The 14,531-nt window shown below is 43.6% G+C and overlaps 1 protein-coding gene across 50 annotated transcripts in view; it reads right to left on the bottom strand.

Annotated features, from left to right (window-relative positions):
- Mllt10 (MLLT10, histone lysine methyltransferase DOT1L cofactor) overlaps window positions 1-14,531 on the bottom strand; it is a 127,592-nt gene that overhangs the window by 104,451 nt on the left and 8,610 nt on the right. For 5 of the 50 annotated variants that reach the window (NM_001012162.2, XM_087591204.1, XM_087591211.1 and 2 more), the window contains 1 exon segment: window positions 189-239. In NM_001012162.2, the coding sequence (NP_001012162.2) occupies window positions 189-194 (6 nt within the window). In that variant the 5' untranslated portion in view covers window positions 195-239. 50 annotated transcript variants of the gene reach the window in all.

Genomic DNA, 14,531 nt, shown 5'->3' with positions numbered 1-14,531 from the left:
AGGTGAAGCTCTGGGAGGGTCCCAATTACACATTATGTTGTACAAAAGCAATGCAGTGAAGAAAGGCTTCCTTTAAAAGTAACTGCATAGCCATATACAAAAACTAAAATCTACAAAAAAATATAATGTGAAATGTATCACAGACCTAAATATAAATTAGCAAAAATAAAAAATTTAAAGGAAATTACCTTCATGACTTCGGGGTTAGGCAAAGTGTCTTAGCTCACAGTAAGCAACAACTATAAAAGAAAACACTGACAAATTAGACTTCATCAGATTTAAATATTTCTGCTTAAGGGTACAATTATGAAAATAAATAGTTGAGACTATACAGATTTGAGGAAGTATTTATAAAACATTTCTCTAACAAAGACCACTAGCTCCAACACATAAACCTTATACAAATTAAACTAGATGGAAAGATTAAAGAGGGAGGCTACAGTTCCGAGTGGACTCAGAACTGAGGTCAGCACACAAACCAGGGCATGCTCAGTATGCGCACAGCTGCTCACGAGGACACCCCGTATCACAGTGACAGGACTTCCAATCACAATGCAGTGGATAAAGGACTCCACTTTCCTATGTGAAATAATAACGACCTAACGAAATGAGTAAAACGACAGCACTGAAGGCACTAGACGAGAAACAGCACAATGATACCTTAGAGACAAGAAACATGACACAGCCACAAAGGTGCCCAGCTTACTGCCTTGGGAGAGTTTTCAGGCGGAGGAACAAGGAGGAGGAACCAGGACAGGGCCTGTGTCTCCCCAAGTTGAGGAAATGGAGCTGGGAGTCCAAGGAACCAAGGTGGCTAGAGCTCACAAGGGAGACCAGCACTGAGTAGAGAGCTGGAGAGAGAGAGAGAAATGAAGACATCTACAAAGGCTCATTCCAGAACTGTTAGTTCAACACCAATCAGCACTTACATATGAAGGCCAATCCGAGCCCAGAAGAGTCAGAGGGAATAAGGTTCAACATTACACAAGTGACTAATACATATTCCCAAAAGCAAGAACATCACATTAGAGGGGTAAGAAAAGAAATAGGAGTGGGCTGGAAAGATGGCTCAGTAGGCAACACTAATCACCGGAGCTGGATAGCAGGAACCCATGTGGAAGGACAGAACTGACTGAAAAGTTAAAAGGTTGTCCTCTTTCCTCCAAATACTCACTGTGGTATGTAACTCCTCATGCACAGAACCAAACATACACATACACATACACACTACCACCACCACCACCACCACCACCACCACCACCACCACCACCACCACCACCACCACCCCCACCCCCACCCCCACCCAGGGAAAATTTTACAAGGCTAATACAAAAGCAGGAAATTCTACCCTGTAGTGAAATAAAAATTAATCAAACCAGTAATAAAATGCAGGTAACTATTAGATAAGTTCATTAAAACAGTTATAACTAAATTTCATATAAGCAGAAAACAAGAGGAAGCAAACAAGTATAATATAATATTAAGTTTTAAAAATGTCAATCACAGTGCTATATGCCTATAATCCTAGCACTTGAGATAGAGACAGGAATATCTGGGAATTCAAGGCCAGCCTAGACTACCTGAGACCCTGTTTTAAAATAAGTAAACAGGGGGCTAGAAAGATGGTTCGGTGACTGCTCTTCCAGAGGTCCTGAGTTCAATTCCCAGCAACCACATGGAGGCTCACAGCCATCTGTAAGGGAATCCAATGCCCTCTTCTAGTGTGTCTGAAGACAGCTACAGTGTACTCATCATATATATAAAATAAATAAAATCTTAAAAAAAAAAAAAAGAATACTGCCACAAATCCAGGGTCAACCTAGAGAAGCCAACATAAGGGGTTCTAAACAATGAGGTCTTCAGAATAAGACCCTGTCTCAAAAAATAGCTAACAGTGATGACGACGGCGGTGGAGGAGGAGGAGGAGGAGGAGGAGGAGATTGGATCAGGGGCTGAACAATGGTGGTACTCCCCTTTAATCCCAGCACTCAGGAGGCAGAGGCAGGCAGATCTTAGCTCAAGGCCACAGACTGAATTCCAAGACAGCCAGAGCTACACAGAGAAACCTTTTCTTGGGGGAAAAACTTTTTTGAAACAAGGATTTAACTCATTGGCAGAACACTTGCCTGAGGCCTTCTTGGGGTTCGATCCCTTGGCACTACCAAATAAATGTATGAATGAATGAACATTTTTATAATAAAAAAAAAAACCTCCAGCATTCAAAAACTTTTAGAATATCCAAATATAAAAAAATACAGTCAAAGTAAGTATCTCAACTCCATAATTCCACATTCTGAATGCTAAACAAAAGGCTCGTGACTCCAGAACTAGTCTACCCTACCTGCCAAGAGCTTGCTAAAAACAAAGGGGCTGGTGAGATGGCCCCGTGGTTAAGAGCAGTGGCTGCTCTCTCAGAGATCCTGAGTTCAATGGCTCACAACCATCTGTAATGAGATCTGATGCCCTCTTCTGCTGTGTCTGAAGACAGGACACTCATGCATATAAAATAAATCTTAAAAAAAAAAAAAAAAGGGAAGAGGAGAAAAGACAGAGCAAGAATAAAGTGTATATGTGAAAGAAGGGAGAGAAAAAGCTCCATGCACACCCCTAAAAAAAACCTAGCAGAAGAAAACATTCATATTTACAATTTTCCCATCCTAATTTTCAAGGTAAAGAGTGGACTGTGGAATTTAAACAATGACAAATATTAGTACAATAAGCACACAGGAAGGCCAGCTATGAAAGAGCACTATTCTAATGAAGGACACACCACAACCTTCCCACACACATGCTGTTCCACTCTACTCCTACTCTAAACAATGTCAGGCTGAAGGCAGACAATGCATATGCATGAATACTACTAACTTTCCTGGGCATGGGCTAGGAAAAAAGTTAGGTAACAGCATATGTTTATATGTGTGAGACCATCAGTTCAAATCTCAGTATGGGGAGAGGGGAGGGGGGGGAATAAAGAATATAACAGCAGGGGCTGGAGAGAGAACCCAGTGGTTAAGAACACTGACTGCTCTTAACATCCAGGCTCACAACCATCTGTAATGGGATCTGATGCCCTCTTCTGGTGTGTGTGAGGACAGCTACAATGTACTCATATATAAGTTAATCTTTAAAAAAAAAGAATAAAGGTATATTTAAAAATCACCAAATTTTTAAAATACCCAACTTTCAAACTATTTTCCATGTGAGCCTGAACAAACAAATTACTATTTATTTCTCTCACATTTCCTCTTCAAAAGACAACAAAACAGTAATGCAGGAAAATGGGAGTGATGGCACACATCTATAACCCAGCACTTGAGAAACCCCAGGAGCAGAAACCAGCCTGGGCTACACAACGAGACACACCAATTAGGAAGGAAGGAAGGAAGGAAGGAAGGAAGGAAGGAAGGAAGGAAGGAAGGAAGGAAGGAAGGAAGGACGGACGACAGACGGATGGAAGGAAAGACAAAAGGGAGAGAGGGAGGAAGGAAAAGGAGAAAATGAGGCTTGAGGTACTCAAGAGAAGAGCCATCCTGGAAGTTAGGAGCACGTGTTACTCGTTTTTGTACAGGGCATGAGCTCCATTCATTCCTAACACCCAAAATGCAATCCTCTCCTCTGATTTCTATGACCAGGCACATACGTAATGCAGACACACATGCAGGTAAAACCCTTATAAACACACAAAGAATAATAGTTATTTTAAAAGACGCCAAATATATATGCCTGCCTAAATAAATAAATAAATAAATAGTGCGTCTCATGGTCAGCACAGTCCTGTTGAAAATGGAGTAGAACGCTGGCTTAAGGATTAAGAACACTTGGGCTGGAGAGATGGCTCAGCGGTTAAGAGCTCCGACTGCTCTTCCAGAGGTCCTGAGTTCAATTCCCAGCAACCACATGGTGGCTCACAACCATCTGTAATGGGATCTGATGCCCTCTTCTGGTGTGTCTGAAGACAGCTACAGTTACTTATATGCATAAAATAAATAATTCTTTTTAAGAAAAGGATTAAGGACACTTGTTATTTATTCTTGCTTAGGACTAGGGTGGATTCCCAGCACCTCATGGAGGCTCACTACTTCTTCAGACACCAGGCATTACAGGAGATGTAAAACATTCATATACATAAAATACATTAAAAATGAAAAATACTAAAATTGTTTAAAGGACTGAAGTATAACACCCTCACTGTGTGAGCGCCTGGCATGTGCGGTGTGAGCGCCTGGCATGTGCGGTGTGAGCTGCGCTGCCTTGCAGGTGGGAGATGAGGCTTCAGTGATGACACCTGACCTATAACATGTATCTCACGGACTCCAACGGGTTGATGCAGATCGTCTTCCCAGAGCAGCCCAAAGCGAGTAAACCTGCACTGTTAATGAGACACAGGCTCTTTAAAGTTTCAACATAAGGACTGCTTACGGTGCACAGGGGCTTGGCTTCAATATGCTAACAAGCTTTAGCCTGAGGCTTTAGGACATAACTAGAAGAAAACAAACTTTTTCAAATTTATTTTTCAGGTGTTTTACCTACTTGCTCATATGTGTACCACTTGTATAGTGAGAATTCTGGTTTCTTAAAAAAAAAACCACACACACACACACACACACCAAAATATTCTAAGAATGTTCTCATTTTAATCCTAGGTGTAGAGATATGAGGCTGCTTCACAGAGGCTGACTATGCTTTGCCCAGTGCTCTAGCAGAGGCGTGGCCTTGCCAGCTGCAGAGAGTTTCTGCAAGTGTGTGACATAGGAAATCTGGGAGTTGTTCAGATACTAAGGCCCCAAGAGGCAGGTTTGGTGGTTGGTGGTCATTTCAGAAGGGTTGGTCACAGTTTGTTAATCATGCTCAAAGAAGAAACAAAAAAGAAATTAAATTGTAAATCAATCCCTCCCCCGCCAATCCTTCTTTCTCTCTCTTATCTAGTGATAAGGGTGAAACCAGGGGAATACAGGGTAGAAAAACAAGAACCCAGCCTCGTGCATCAAAGTCCAGCTACACACTTGTAGCCCTGGTACCTAAAGAGGTCAGAAGAGTGTCAGGGAATTGAAACCAGATTCTGTGTGTGCAAGAACAAGTGCTCTTAACTGCTAAACAATCTCCAGTCCCTAGATACCATTTTTGTGAATACATTTTAAAAAGTACTTTCCCCTGAGATGGCACTGTACACTAATTCCAACACTCAGGAGACAGAGGCAGGCTGATACGCACAGCAAGATCCAGGCCAGACAGACAGGGGTACCTAGAAAGGTCCATCTCATTTAAAAAAAAAAAAAAAAAGTTACCATTAGTCTGCTGTTTTTCTTTTCTTTGGGGTAAGAAGGTGTGCTGGAATCAGAGCCAGTGCCTCATCCAACCTACATGAGCAGTCTATGACTGAGGTACACCCCTAGTCTCCTTAACCTTGAGTGAAAAATGCACAAAGGTAGAGGAAATATTTGTGCCCTACACTAACACTTAAACAATAGGAGACAAGGGAACGACAGGTATTTTAGGGACAGGAATAGGGACCCTGCTTCCTCCTAGAAGATAAGGGGAGGAAGAAGACTACTAGAATGAGAACAATAGAGAAGAACACACAGAAAGTAGGCCAGCAGGGCAGAGCGGGGCCACAGGACGCAGGCTTGAGGCTAGCCTGGTCTACACACAGGACCAGGAATCAACAGCCAAAACTGTGCTTTCCTTAGTTAGGGAGGAACACTGAGAAGTAGGGCTGGATACATGAGAAGTACCACCTCCACCACTGTACGGTTTGGGTGCTGAGAACTGAATCCAGGGATTCACATGCAATAAGGAAACCCTCTACCACTGATCCATAGCCCCAGACCTTAGGAGAAAAACCTTTTATCTCTTTTACTTTTAGACAATGTCACTCACACTACAAAGATATAAACCTTTAAACAGGGTAACTAGTGAGATGGCTCATCAGTCACTGGCACGCATTGCTCTTGCAGATCCATGTTCTGTTCCCAGCACCCACACCAAATAGGCCATGCTGCCTGAGCCTCCAGTTCCAGGGACTGACATCCAAGGACACCTGCATTACAGTCACACAGACACACCCCAACACACAAACTGTAAACTATGTAACTAAATAAATCTACTGCAATAATCTAGACCAAGAAAAAAATAAGGGCTTAGATCCTCGTAACAGTGACAGAAGGACAAAAACTAAATTCTTAAATTCTCTGTGAGTTAGCTTAACCTTTGTAGGAAGGAAACAATCCCAAACGGAATCCAAAGGGGAAATGAAACACCCGAGGTAAAAACCAAACAGCAGCATGAGGGCAGCGTGAAGAAACCTGAATCATCTTTCGACACTACAGTTTGGTGGGTGGGTGGGCTGTTTGGTGGGTGGGCTGGTTGGTGGGTTGGTGGGTGGGCTGCTTAGTTGGGTTGGTGGGTTGGTGGGTGGGCTGCTTAGTTGGGTTGGTGGGTTGGTGGGTGGGTGGGTTGGTGGGCAGGTTGGTTAGTTGGGTTGATGGGTTGGTGGGTGGGTGGGTTGGTGGGCGGGTTGGTTAGTTGGGTTGATGGGTGGGTTGGTGGGTGGGTTGGTGGGCGGGTTGGTTAGTTGGGTTGGTGGGTTGTTTGGTGGGCTGGTTAGTTGGGTTGGTGGATTGGTTGGTTGATTTGGCTTTTTTGAGATCAGTCTTATGTAGCATGGAGGCTGCGCTTAATCTTCCAATCTTCCTGCCTCCACCTCCCAAGTGCTAGGATTACTGATGTACAGCACCACACCTAGCTTGGCACAATGGCTTAAATGTCAAAAATAGATCAAGTAGAATCAAAATAGGAAGAAAAAATTTAGATCTGGTCACTGAAATAGCAAAATTACCTGTGGAAGATTAAAAGCCAAACATAATAGTGTGAAGGGCAAATGAACATGTCTATTATACTCTATGATTCGACGGTTTCAGATAAGCTTAAGCTGGTGCACCATGAAGGATCTCTGTAAAACACGCAGTATTAAAAGCCGGAATGACGATGTCGATGTTTCATCTGTTCACAGTATTTATTTACTTTCTTCAAACAGGGCCCACCCATCTGCATCGGGGAACTGCTCTTAACCCTGACTCCAACTATGGAGTTCTAGTGAGGGCTGCAAGTCATAGAGCCCTCCCCACTGCAGTCAGAGGAATGGTGGGGACATGATCCAAGACAGGCCAGTCAGAGTTCTCCCTGTTCCTGGTAGAGGGCGGGGACGATGGAAGCCGGCAATGGTTCCAGCCTCTGTCATGTGGCAGAGTCTGCAGTGTAAGGAAATGGAATCAACATGCAGAGAGACAGAGGTGAGAGGAGTCCTCACCCCAGCGGGAGGAGGGGAGGAGGAGGAGGAGGAGGAGGAAGAGAAAACAAGTATACTAACAGTAAGATCAGTGTGATGCAAGTAAAGACCACACTTTATTCTGGGCTACATAGTAGCTAGGACAAAGAAAAGCAAAGTGCTTCACATATCTAACAAAAAGCAAGTTCCCAAATCCACAAGGGTGATCATTTTCTTCTGATGCTAAGCAACCAACGAATTTATTATTCAGGGAATTTTATGTAATAGTCACCCAAGGACAATAGGATTAGTGGACAATGCCCATGATGAAAGTATGACAGCAAAAGAAGGTTTCAAATGCTATCATTTGTCATGACAAGTAGTTATTTCTAACCACTAAGCTAAGAGAGTGTGGCAAAGTAGACATATCAACTACTGTTCATTCTTCTATGAAGTCTGCCAATGAAGGGGCAAAGATCAATGGTGAACACATAAAAGAAAGTGAAACCAAAGGGAAGAAAGATTCCAAATCATTTTGTGAGTAGAGCAGAAAAAATCAAGTAGAAAAGGACAGATAGAAGACAGACGTCATCAGTTACTAAAGTCTAAAGGCAGAGCTTAAAAGAAGCCTGATAAGGTATCATATGCCTATAATATCAGTGCTCAGAGGGCTGAGGCAGGAGAATTTCAAGTATCTATTGAATAATACTGAGATTAAAAAAGGCAGGAAGCCACAAATATAAAACATTAAAATAGGCACCACAAAGGAACGCCGGACAATTAGTAAAGGACTTCAAAGGAAACGACTGTGGCTCTGTAGCCAGAGCCTGCTTTAGTATGCAGCCGGTGGGGCTTGGCAGGCACCAAAACAAGTAAAACCCAAGACGGCACAAAGGGGAAGACAGACAAGCCCCAGACTAATTCCCATGCGTTGCACAGTTTAGAAAATAGGAGATGCTCCAGACACCAGCCAACACAAGGTGGAGTGACTCATGTGTGTAGCAGTGGGCCATGTTTTCTATTAAGGGTGAAATCAGGATAATTTGACTCTGAAAAGCAACCAAATCAATCCATCTCTCCACGACAAGCTATGAGGTGACCATCTCTCTCCTGTCCTGAGAAAGTGCAATGATGAACTGTCTGGAGATAGTAAACCAAAAGACATCTAGGCAGGCACCAGGCATGGCGGCCCAGACCTGTAACACCAGTAGTGGTAAGACAGACACACAGCTCAAGACCAGCCTTATCTACAGAGCAACCTAGAGCAGCAAGTCCTATACTGCAAGACTCTGTCTTTTAAAGAAAAGTTAATCCAGAGCACTGATCGCAGCTGGCGGGACAGTGAGAGCACAGTAAACTGAAGGACTAAGGAAAGGCCTACACTGCACAGACCGGCGTAGCAGCCACCTGGCTCCTACCCACTCACTGAGAAATAAGTCTTGAATTTGAAATGATGGCTTTGAGTCAAAATTATAAATAATTTTTGTAACACTACAAAGCAGACACTACAAAAGATTCCTAGGAAGAAAACAGTATTTCAGAAAACCAAGCAAATCAAAGCCTCAACAGAATTTCAGCTATTAATGGAAGAATTAAAAGCTGGTAGAACTTGGGGGGCGGGGGTGAAAGCTAAATACAAAACACTAAATACAGGGGGGTCCAAGGCCAAAACTCAAAAGCATACAAAAACAAACAAACAAACAAACAAACAAACCCAACAATGACTATAAAAATGAGAAAATCAAAGAAATAACCCAAAAACATTTTCTCCGACCTCAATTCAGACTTCCTAATGTGAGCCTTCAGCTTGAGGGTGTGCCAGATGGGCGCTGGTCAACACCTTTAATTGCAGCCAGGAGGGCAGTGGTGCACTTTCCAGCTTTTGGGAGGCAGAGGCAGGTGGATGGAGACCAGCCTGGTACACAGGAGGTTCATGATAGTCAGGGCTTCCTATATAAAAACATCCCAATAATCTCAAATAATCACTAAAAATTAAAGTATTAAAAGTAACCTGGGCAAAAAAAAAATATGAAAATCCTGCCTGGATATGTGGCTCAATGACAGAGAACCAACATGGGGGACCATGGGCTCAATCTCTCTCTAGCACTGGGGGGCCTGGGGGTGGGGAGGTGATCCGGAGTGAACGGTCAAATAACTAAAAACCAATGGTACATGGCTATAATCTCAGCACTTGAGAATCTGGAGACAAGATGGCTTCCAAATTCAAGGTCAGTCTAGGTCATAGGGTGAGTTCCAAGTGAATATGGGCCACAGAGACAAAAAGGGGCAGGGTCAAAGGAGGGAAGGAAGAAAGTGAGAGGAAGAGAAAGGAGGAGAAAAGAAGAGGGGAAAAAAGAGGAATGGGAAGGAGAGGAAAGAAGTGAGAGGATAGGGAAATAAATGAGCATTTGCTTGGTGGCAAAGCATGGGCTTAACATGCAGGAGGTCCTGGGTTCACTCTCCAGTAACACACACACACACACACACACACACACACACACACACACACACACACACACACAAACATGCAGGAAGTCCTGGGTTCACTCTCCAGTAAGAGACAGACAGACAGACAGACAGACAGACAGACAGACACACACACACACACACACACACACACACACACACACACACACACACACACAAACATGCAGGAGGTCCTGGGTTCACTCTCCAGAAAGTCACACACAAAGGGCAGCAGACCAGAGAGATAGAAAGAAGAGGAAAAATAAAAACAAATCTCAGTCTACAGACTACCATATGGATTAACCCCGTAGAAGGTTTGTTGTGTCTGAGACACAGTGTCTGTGTAGCCCTGGCTGTCCTAGAGCTCATCACATACATCATGCTGCCCTCAAACACACCGACTCCTCTGCCCGTCCCTGCTTCCTCTGCCAGGATTAGAACCACGAGCCATCACACTCATCCTAAATATATGGAATCATAAGAGGAAGCAATTAAATGATACCAAGAAGATTTAGCCTTGGGTTTTAAAGGGCTTCCTTAGCTTTTAAGTTTAGGGTTATGGAAATGGCTCCAAGAACAGAGGCACTCACTAGCAATTCTGGCGGCCTGAGGCTGAACACAGGCACAGACCAACATGGAGCCTCTTAGCTGTCCTCCCATCTCTACACACTAGGGACAAGCAGCACCTACACAAGTTAAAGTGCTTTTTAAAAATGATTTTGGATTTTTTATTAAATCATAAAAAGCTGGAGATATGGCTAACCAGTTAAGAGCACGGACTGCTCTTGCAGAGGACCTGGGTTCACTTCCCAGCACCCACATGGCAGCTCACAACAGCCTGTAACTCCAGTTCCTGGGTAAGATCTGCTTTCTTCTGACTTGCACACACATGATACATATGAACTCACGCAAGCACACACATACAAACAAAAAAATTCTAAAAAGAAAGCTAGAAATAAAAAATAAAACACTGACCTAGAATAATGAATCCCTTCGGGCAAAATGACAGCCTATGTAACCCCCAATCCATTTCCTCCTTTCTACTGACAGAACCCTGGTTTTCTTCAACTCATCAAATGGGCTCAACTTTAAGAGTACAGTGTGGGGCTGGAGAGATGGCTCAGTGGTTAAGAGCACTGACTGCTCTTCCAGACCCAAATTCCAGCAACCACAGGGTGGCTCACAACCATCTGTAATGAGATCTGATGCCCTTTTCTGGTGTGTCTGAAGACAGTGACAGTGTACTTATAATAAATAAACCTTTCTAAGAAAACAAAGGACACTGGGTGGAGGCTCACTATTAGGAAGCGCAGTAAAGGATAGCACAGTATGTTGAGTCAAACTTCTAGCAGCTCTTAAAAGCACAGAACTTCCTTGGACACGCCCACACTGATACCTTACTAGTGTTCCTTTTTCTTTAAAACTTTTTGTTATTTCTGGTTTGTTTCAGACAGGATTACATTAGTAACTTGGGGTGTCCCTGAACTCATTACTGACATGAGCCACCATTCTTTCACAAGCCACTTGTGTGCCCCCAATGCCTATGGAGGCTATAAGAAGGTCAGAAATCCTGAAACTGAGATTACAGGTCGTTGTGGACGCTGGGCAGGAAGCCCAGGACTCCTACAAAGACAAAACACACTTTGAACATGGAGCTGCCTCTCCAAGCCCAGAAAACCAACTTCTGTGGTCTGAAACAGGGTCTCTGTAGCCAAGGCTTCTCATGGGAACCTGGGGTGGGGGGCGCGGGGGGTGGGGGTTAGAGCACATGCCAGCTCACAACAGTCTGAAACTCCAGTCCCAGAAGATACAGTCTGGCCTCTGTGGACACTTCACATACATGGTACACAGACATAAACGCACTCAGGACTTTTCACACACAAAATAAAGACTTTTTAAATGTGGTGATGCATGCTCTAATCACTGCACTCAGGAGGCCAGGGCTCTAAGTTCACAGTTAGTACAAGTGCTAGACCCTGCCTCACAAAACAAAGAAATTAAAAATAACCTGAAAAACTTTACTAATCCTAAGACAATGTAAGATACCATAAAAGAAGTTACATACTAAAAACTACAAATAAATCCATCTTCTCAAAAGTATGAATGAAAAAAGTAGTGTTCTACAGATGGTTAAGGTGGAAAATTAATTCATTAGATAAATAAGCATAAATGTGGAGAACCAGCTTCCATAACACAAAAATAAAAAGACATGGAAAACAAAAGTCTCCTACACCTAAATCAGTTACAGACAAAAATGTAATGATGAAACAGTATTTGAGAACATAAAGAAGATAATACATTTTTTTTCTTTTTGAATTCAGGGTCTCACTCTAACCCAAGGAACTCACTATGCAGTGACACCAGACCTCAACCCACCTGCCTCAGCCTCCCAAGTGCTGAGATTACAGGTATCAGCCACCGAGCGTCTCTTAAACAATGCTCCCCTCAAAGCCTTGAAGAAAACAGGCTGTCAACTGACCACCGAAACATTCCAGAAGACAGGCTCAAGTGAAATCTTACCTCCAGCTAAACAGCTATTATCTTAGAGTCAAACTAACACCCAAAAGCAGAAGAAACACTTAAATACATGCACACGCACGCACACATACACACATACACACGCAGACGCACGCGCGCGCGCGCGCGCACACACACACACACAGAGGGAAAGAGGGAGGGGGAGGACTGGGCTCAGTCCCCGGCACCGCAGGAGGAGAGAAGTAAACAAAGCCCAGCAGCACCATGCTGGTCAGCACAGCTCTCAGGAAGGTCGAGCTAGGGCCCAGGAGCTCAGGTCTCCTTGGCATGGGCAGGGCTGCAGCTATAGCTCATTGGTAAAGGTTTGCTCAGCATGACAATGGCCTTGGTTTTAACTACCAGCATTTTTTTTTTTAAATCTAACACACAGGCATACACCATTCCCGTAAAACAATACAAACTATACCCATTAATGTATACGTATAATGCAAACACTGAACATAGACGACCTAAATAGAGTAAGGCACTAAACCGTAAGTCAGGCAGTGGCAGGACACGCCTTTAAACCCAGCTCTCAGGAGGCAGAGGCAGGAGGATCTCTGAGTTTGAGGCTAGCCTGGTCTACACAGCTAGTTCTCGGACAACCAGGGATACACAAAGGAACCCTGTCTCCAGGAAGAAAAAGAAAGGAAATTAATTCTTGTACTTTTGATGACCCCCGCTTTGAGAGGATGGTTAAAACAGGGTCTCAATAACAGAGTAGAGAATAAACTTGCCTATTAATAATCGATGTTAAGGACTTAAAATCAGGTTAGTGCTGTACTGTCCTGTGGGAGACCAGGGTCTGGTTCTCAGCACCCACATCAGACGCTGGTGTAACTTAGCTCCAGAAATCCAGCACTGCTAGCTTCTGTTGGCACCAGCTACTTGGTGTTCAAATCTACAGAGGCCACAAACATATATAATAAAAAATAAAATTAAAAATATAAGTCTATTAACTAATCTGTAATATAGACACCATCCTCAGCTGCACAGTGCGCTTTCAATCAGCTTGTTTCAACTATGAGAGCCACTGTTTACTCCAGGTAGCCGCAGAAACGCTTTGGTCACCAATGGCAACAGTGCTGGCTAAGAACACAGACTTGCTCTTGCAAGTTCAGCTTCCAGCACCCACAGCATGCAACTCAAATACCTTTAACTCCAGCCAGGAGTTAAATACCTTTAACTCCAGGGATGGCATACTTTTTAAAAAACTTTTCTTTAATCTTTTTTTAAAAAATATTTAAGAGGGCTGGAGAGATAGCTCAGCGGTTAAGAGCACTGCTCTTCCAAAGGTCCTGAGTTCAATTCCCAGCAACCACATGGTGACTCACAACACATCTGTAGTGGAGTCCTCTTCTGGTGTGTCTGAACAGCTACAGTGTACTCACATTAAATAAATAAATAAATAAATAAATAAATAAATAAATAAATAAATAATTTAAGAAACTTAAGGTCATTCTCAGTTACATGGAGAGGCAGTTGCGTTTGGACTCTATTGTCTGATTTGGGTCTTTTGGTTTTCACTGGGATTTCTGTTGTTGCTTGGTGGGTTTGCTTGGTTTTGGGTGGTTTGAGATGCAGTCTCACTCTACAGAGACCAGGCTGCCCTAAACTCATGACAATCCTCCCTCCCCAAACCCCAATGCTGGGATCATAGGCAGAAGCCACCATGTGCATCAGACTTTTCTCTTTGGAAACAGCTGCCCAAGCCACCTTCCAACTCAAACCCTCCCCTCCCTCTAGAATGCTGAAACATTGCAGGCAATGTAAGAGACCTGCTCCACCATGGCAGTAGAAACGCCAGGTCTTCTCCCTTTCTACTTTGCATTTCTCTGTCTGTGAGTCTATGTCTGTAGGCATGACTCAGTGTAAGTAGGGAGGTCGGAGAACATCTGTGCCACCAGGTCCCTCCTCCCAACATGTGTCTTCCCAACATCCAACAGGTTACCAGTCTGGGTAGCAAGCCCGCTTACCACTGAGCCATCTGACAGGACCTGTGCGCTCTTCTTCTCCTACTGCTATTACTTTGGGAAAGGTGTAGGGTTTTCTGGGGCTTAAGCATAGGCCTTGAGAAGCACATTGTACAGCAGAGCCACAGTCCCTACCTTATTACTGATGGTAAAGCCATTCCACAGAGTAACTGATCTTGGTCTCGCTGAGTCACCTACTTCTTTAAGATGCTCTCTGTGGATTCCCATGTCCTTCCTTTAAAGTTCTACATCTGATACTACCATCATTTATCTTTTTATTCCTAATATCCTTTAACTGCATTATAAATACT

This window comes from Rattus norvegicus, chromosome 17 (assembly GCF_021556685.1).
Source record: "Rattus norvegicus strain SHRSP/BbbUtx chromosome 17, alternate assembly SHRSP_T2T, whole genome shotgun sequence".
Classification (NCBI taxonomy): domain Eukaryota; kingdom Metazoa; phylum Chordata; class Mammalia; order Rodentia; family Muridae; genus Rattus; species Rattus norvegicus.
Note: the sequence above shows the minus strand (reverse complement) of the source record. Positions and strands in the feature narration are given on the sequence as shown.